Source organism: Saccostrea cucullata, unplaced genomic scaffold, assembly GCF_032062105.1.
Source record: "Saccostrea cucullata isolate Sc308-1 unplaced genomic scaffold, CSIRO_AGI_Scuc_v1 ctg14873, whole genome shotgun sequence".
NCBI lineage: Eukaryota > Metazoa > Mollusca > Bivalvia > Ostreida > Ostreidae > Saccostrea > Saccostrea cuccullata.
In genome coordinates, this window is record NW_026918436.1 from 6,653 (window position 1) to 14,168 (window position 7,516).

At 30.4% G+C, this 7,516-nt stretch overlaps 1 protein-coding gene across 1 annotated transcript; it reads left to right on the forward strand.

The window, feature by feature from the left end:
* Positions 1–692: 692 nt before the first annotated feature.
* LOC134266165 (sushi repeat-containing protein SRPX2-like) lies at positions 693–7,470 on the forward strand (the record flags this gene model as incomplete). The annotated part of the gene is made up of 6 exons (XM_062748401.1): positions 693–885; positions 2,712–2,813; positions 2,915–3,038; positions 4,510–4,631; positions 5,959–6,144; positions 7,285–7,470. Coding segments are annotated over exons 1-6 (913 nt in total), but the record flags the coding sequence as incomplete, so codon positions are not given.
* Between the last annotated feature and the right edge of the window lie 46 nt (positions 7,471–7,516).

A 7,516-nucleotide genomic window follows, 5' to 3' on the forward strand; every position in this document is an offset into this window, starting at 1 on the left:
TTTTCACTTGCTTGTAGATGCCATTCTAGTGTATTTATATCAACTTCTATCCTGTTATCTTATTTTAAAACCGTATCGTCTTCCTCATACAGTTGTTAAAGGTGTGATGTCATCTTTCAAAAATTCATAAAATGACATCGTTATTATTAAAAGAAAATTCTTTTTATGGCTTTTAGCATACAAATGTTTTTAAATTCATTAAAAGACGACTTTAAATCATTATTAAAGATAAAGAAATTTTGCTTTAAGCTTAATATCTTAAGTATGACTAACTATTGGCTAAAATTACTGATAAAATTGACATATAAAAATGTTTAATTTGAAGGACGTTTTATCATACAAATGAATGCAACCTATAAAAAGCACATTTATGGAAAGAACATAGAGAATATACAAATTTTATCATATGCAGTAAGATTGGGATTTAATTGAATTAATTCAATTTAAAGTATTTGAAATTTTTTAGAGAAGATAAACATAGTTTATACTTTATGTATTTGCATAGAACTGATACATTCAAAACTTACTTTTTGTAAATTACAATGGTCATTTGTCTCAAGACTCATACATTTTTACTTTGCGTATGAGAATATCTCAGGGGTAAAATATTGAACTAGATCTTCAATTCGATGTTTTCTAAGACGTCCGTGTTGAGTTTAATTTGACACCCCTTTCATATTTTATAGAGAAACATGATGGCCTGTCATTTATCAGAGTCGCTGTTCGAGAACAATTTGTCCTGCAACAACATTAGTGATATTACGAAACCAAATGTTGCAAATCCAAAAGGCACAATTTTTTTAATAAAGTGTGTCAATAAAGAGATGCAACTGAATCAAGTTCTTTGTTCAAATGGTAGTTGGATGCCACGGTTAAATGAGAGAGGTATGTTTAATTCTTCATTATTAAAGCTACATGTTTTTTTTTCATGTAAGTTGTTGAAAATGTTTTTATTAAAAATATTTATTGATTTTATTTTTTCATGTAACAGAAATTAAAAGAGTGCTTTCTTTTGCAAATTAGTTTCTCTAGGCAATGTCAGGTCTAAATTGTTTGGAATTTTAATTTTCAATTCCATTTTTCATATTATGAAATAAAAAAACATGCTTTCAATGAATTCAATTTTTAAAAAATGATTACAGTGTATAACACATTCAATTCTTGGCCATAAAAATAATTAGCTTAAGATCAAAACACTGAACACTGATTAAATAATTAGTTATTTTGTCATCCAAAGACCTTTAAAAATAGCATGAAAATATTTGTTTCTCAAATAACATCTGAATAAGATACATTACTTATTGAATAGATATAGAACTAAGAAAACAGAAACGATTTGTAAGCTATCACAGTAATTTTGTGTTCATCCTTGTTCTTTTTAATAACATTCAAATTAGATACTAGAACCATTCTGAATATATACAGAATTAAGAAAACAGAGCAAGTTTATTTTAAGGTGGAATGCCACACCAATTTTTTATTTTATAGACCTCTGACTCAACCTTTTTAAACAATGGTTTCAGCATTGAAAGACCGACATTAGCTCTCAATTATTTTATATGATTTTTTTTGGTGTATTTTTTCAAAGAAAATCAAAAAAAATTATTTACATCCAAATTAGATGCTTTGTTGTAAAAATTTTGCTGTAAATGAATGCATAACATGAATACCTAATAAAATATGAAAAGAAAAGCCGTAAAGATATTTATGTCTCTCACTATTTCCTAGATACAAACAGCTCACCGCAGCTTTGTTTGTAAAGATATTTAAATAATTTAGATAAAAAAAAAATTATAGAAAATAAAACACATAATTTGTGAATATTTTTTTAACTTGCGGTTAAAATCTTCTTAAAACCAGTCACAACGGGAGAGAATCATATTTATAAAAGAAATTGAAACGAAATGGCCAAATTTTAGAGAAATTAATTTTTTTAATTTTGGCCAGTCCCGATCAAAATTAAACCGATCCCAACCATAATTATACAATTATTGGAAATAAATAAAATTTTCCCAAGAACACTAGTCTGATTAGGTGTAATAAGGGTTAAAACATTATTGAACTTGACAATGAAATAGATTCTTCTTTGTAAATACATGAAGAGGCGATAAATTAGCATTTTATTCATTTTGTATTAATTTTGATGGGTTAGGTCAAAATATTAAGAATAATAATTTCTTTAAAATTTCTCAATTTCGTTTCAATTTCTTTTTAAAGTATGATTGACAAACTTGTTGTCCTCAGTTCTGACTAGTTTTATGGTGTTTTTAACCATAGGTTTAAAAAAAATAATCACAAATAATGTGTTTTTTTTTATAAATAATTTTTTATCAAAAAAATTAAAAAGTCTTACCAGCCTTTCTTAACATATTATTAGATATTCATATAATGCATTCATTTACAGCAAACTTTTAACTCGAAAACATCTTATTTGGATATAAATAACTTTTTTCATTTTCTTTGAAAAAATACAAAAAAAAATCATATAAAATAATTAAGAGCTAATATTGACCTTTCAATGCTGAAACCATTGTTTAAAAAGGATGACCCAAAGATCTATAAAATAAAAAGTTGGTGTGGCAGTCCACCTTAAGTTATCAAAAGAACTATCAAAGTGAGCACAAACAATCATTTCACTATATATATATGTGTACATTGTGTAGATCGTTGAACCATGTTAGAAAAACCATTATAATTTTATTTTTTAACAGATTGCAAGAAGCAGGTCACAACAAGTTTAGATCGTAAAAGGCGAAACATTTTTCATGCTATATTTCGATTCTTTGTCTGTTTATTTGGAGGATGCCGCCGAGGTGAATTTGCAATCACTTTATTTGAAAAAGTTTTTTTTAAACTTACATTTGCATAAATTTTCTTGAATTAATAGATAAACATTATTAAAGTTAATTTTCAGATAATACTCCGCCAACACTTGACTGTCCACCACTACTAACATTGACGGCGGACAAAGGACAAGTTTATACGAAAGCAACATGGACAGAACCGACAGCTAGAGATAATCGTGGAAACAGTATCAGGTTATCTAATTATACTTGTTACATCCTATAAGATTTAATTCATACATTAATATTCACATTTGCAAATATCTTACCTAGATGAGCCTATTAAAGAGCAAATGTGTTCAATTCTGTGTGAATATTATTAGGGGGTAAGAGGTGACATCTTGTCTACATATTTCTGTCACGGTCAGGTGCAACTTGTTTTGAAATATTTCTACGTTACTAACGATAAAATAATAAACAATGCAGATATTTTTTCAGGCACGAAATGTACAATTAATCTTTTTTCTATGTGAATAAGGTTTAAAAATACTCTAATTAGCCTAAAACCCCACTTACATTTTTAACCCGAAATTCCTTTGGAGTTATGCAAACTAAAACAGATGACACCACCGCTTTTGACCTCAAATATTTCAAGAACTTATGAAATAGATTATTCTCAGCAGCGATCATTGTTTTTTACTATACACAAATATTTCCTGAACTTGACTGCTAAACATGAATGTACATGTAAACATTCGAATGCTTGATAGAAGTAAACTTTCGAGACTAAACAACGTCAAGGTCATTGCGCGTCACAACATAGCTACGGCGGCCCATTCGTGTAATAAATGCAGTTTTACTCGAAATTCATTCGTCTCAAATGTAAATCTAAGTAATAAACAACAATGTTAAAAAGCTCACTGGGATATAAACTTTTAGTTGGTACGTAATCAAATCTACTAAGAAGCCCTTCGGGCTTCACAGGATTTGATCACGTTACCAACTAAAAGTTCATTCCCAGAGAACTTTTTAACATTGTTGTTTATTTCTTAATTGATCATCAAAAATAATCATATCATTATAGCCCTGCTTGAAAAGTGGAAGGGTATATAGTGATCGGGAATCGGGATGTCCGTCTATCTGTATGTTTTTCCGTCTGTTACGCTTTTGGGTACCCATCTCTCATACCACTGAATGAAATTAAATGAGACTTTCACAGTATCTATATTACATATATAGTGTGGTATTCCTGAACTTTAGTTCTATTAGTTCTTAGAAAAAATAAGCACATATTCTTGATAAGCTCCATTTTTTAATTTTTTACTAAAAGTAAAAAGTTCGGTAAAGAAAAAAAAAACTTAAACAATTTTTTTTAAAAAAGTTTATGTAATAAAGATTCTGTGAAAGTCTCACTAAATTTTATTCAGTTGTGTGAGTGGAATTCGGCATATGAGACGTTCAATATTTCAGAAAGATGGCAGTGTCCATGTTTTGCTCTGGGAAGCCCAAAATTTGTATCAGATCAAAAAGTTTAGTAGAAGGTGCACAATGGTATTTTGTAGTAAAGTTTAGACTGTAAAGTCTTATTAAATTGATAAGAGATGGATATACCCTTCAATATTAAAGAAAGAGTGGCAGTTTCCATGTTTGGCTCCGGAAACCCATAATACATGTATGTGTCCTTTCAAAAGATAAACTATGTACCAATCATATTGATTTTTTTCAGGGTAAATAGAAGATCAGGACCCGAACCAGGACGTCATCTTTCCGGAACATCAGTTGTTGAATATTACGCGACAGATTCGTATGGAAATTCGGGTTATTGTAAAATTTCAATTGATGTGAAAGGTCATTACGCTTTTTTGAATATTATAATGCTTCTCTAAAGTGAACCCTATTTTAATGATTTTTTTGTTTTGTTAAATTCACTTTTCAGATTAATAAAGGAGATAAAAAGACTATTTGGAGAAATATTTAAAATAAATTCAAAATATTTTTTATACCATAAATAAAGTAAAATAAGCAAGGTTACTTTCTATACGTTCTTACTTTCTAATATAAGGAATCAAAGATTATCATATATAGCCTACAACTGCAAAATTAGTACGGTAGACAAACATACACGCACATGCTGATGTTAATTTTTTTTTCAAAACATTTCTTATTTTTCGAAAAAAATGGCATATCCTGCACTCTACTTCATAGTAAAAGGAAGGAAGGTTTTTGAAACACAGGTGACGTTAAACGAAAAGATTGCAGCGAACTTTTCTCCATCCCTAAGAAACTATACATGCCATATGAATATATATTTTTTTTCTCCGAAGAATTAAACAGGCAAATTTGAGAAAATAAGTGATCTCATTTAAACATCAGAATGCAATGTGCCAATATTATACCACTTCTGACGACAAAATATAGTTTGGTATCCCACTGAACAACTTTTCCAGTTGGCTAAATTTATTGATTTTTTTAATGGATGGTGATGTAACGTTCATTTCGAGAACTTATTAATCATATAGAGATGCCACCAAAGCATTTGCTGATGGAGGGCTGCAAATGTAGATCTGTAATGGGCACTCAGGGTTAATGTGCTGTGAGGAATCTTTTACGTGCTAGCCCTTTCTGTGGCAAGCGGACTTTTGCAAAGGACCGTTCTCATCGTCCTTCAGTAAGAAGGACAATGAGAATTCAGTATTCCGTAAGAATAAAATTTTTACTACGTGTCATTAGGACCACTACGCCATGCGGGTACATGTACAGTGAAAACTGTCTAATCCGACACCTGCGCAATCCGATACACTGAGAATTCCAACTTTAAAATTCTTTTCCTTTTAGTACTTTGTTTTTAACACTGTGCAATCTGACACCCTGTCTATTCCGACACAAAATTTGTGTCCCAGTGCATGTCGGATTAGACAGGTTTCACTGTATATAAATTGGTTTAAAATTCAGAAAGTCCTTTTCCTCTTCATCAAACAATCATTTAGATGTGTAAAGAAAACTCGTTTCCTTTTTTTAAAGGTCGAAGCACTTTTTTTAAAAAAAAGTTTTTATTTGCAAATATACCGCAATATTCTCAACTGGAAAATGGTGTTTAAAGTTATATTAAATTTTTGAACAAATATATAACATAAGGATATGCTTATTTGAAGTTTGATTTTATTTTTATTATCAGTTAAAAAATGTCAATGGCCTAAGAGCATTAACAACGGCTACTACATATGCCATCCTAGTAACGAAATGATTTATGGAACGACATGCCGCTATGGATGTTACAGCGGATATGAAATTGCTGGAAGTGTTCACGAACTAGAATGCAGAATAGACGAATCTTGGTCTGATGACTCTCCTTACTGTAAAAGTACGTGTTTGAAAGATATTAATTTTACTTGATTTATCGTGTTAATAGCCATTCTCTGTGACCACTTAAACTTCGTTGCCACGCATGGTCACCGATTTTGATGAAACTTCACCCATGCTTAGTACTTGACACCAGAAACAAATATCAAACAAAATTTCGTTGCTATGTGTCTCGGTTGCTATGGCAACAGCCGGAAAAGTTTGAAAAATCAAGATTTTCAGCCATTTTAAATCTTGACTGTGGCTTAATAAATGCTAGAAAAAGCAAACAAACCATTCTAACAAAAGATGACACCTTGATGTCACTTATACTGTAAAGAAACTGTTTAGAATATATCTCTAAGTAAGTGGTAACCAAGGGTACATTTGGAATACATTTAAAATGCTGAAATATGCTGAAAAACACTCCGTATTCACTAATGGTAGGTGTTACAGCTTCAAACTCAATCAACAACTTAAGAAAAACAATGAAAATGTTTGACCTTAAGTATATAAGTATAAGCAATATTATTCTATAAATAACTTTTATGGTTGCCATGGTAACACAGTGTAACCATGCAAAACCAGTAACTAAGATTGGGTTAATGCTACTATCTTGAGGAAAAACATGAAAATTCAAGACTGGCAAATATGCATCCTTAGGACCTTGCAACACCAAAATCATAAGAAAAATTGGGTATAATTGCTACTTTGCAGTGTTACCATGGAAACAAAGTACCAGTGCTAAAAAGTGAATTATTTTTAAGAATTAGATTAAATTCTTGTATTAAGAATTAAATTGCCATTTAATCAAGAAACAAATTAAAGGACTCAGCTTGAATAGTCAAGCTTGAGTCAATTTTGTGATATAAAACTTTATAAAACGAACAATAACAAGTTAGAGAATTCGAAGGGTGGCAAATCCTAATAAAATACTTGTAAATAAGAATCTTTATGACGTTTAGCAATTCAGTCAAACAAAGTACTGTAGACCAAACTCTTCTCTTCTTCTTTTGTAAAAAAAACTTTTAACAATTAATTTTTGCTTAATAATTTCATGGTTAGAAAGTGAACTCTAAGTATGCGTAGGATTTCCAGATACAGAATTTAGACTTAGATAAAATTTAATTGAAAATGAATTACATGTAATTCTTCTTTTCAGAGGTCACTTGTCCGGCCTTACCGTCAACTGAAGGCAAGTTATACAGGACTTGTACAGACAGTAACAGGTTTGGGAGTATTTGTTCCTATACATGTTCAGCGGGTTACGATATTCCCTCATATATGAACCGGATTAGAATCTGTGGGGCAGACAGACATTGGCGAGGAGAGGAACCTGTGTGCAAAGGTGAATCCATAATGTATACAACTGGATATGGTTTGGAAAAAGATTT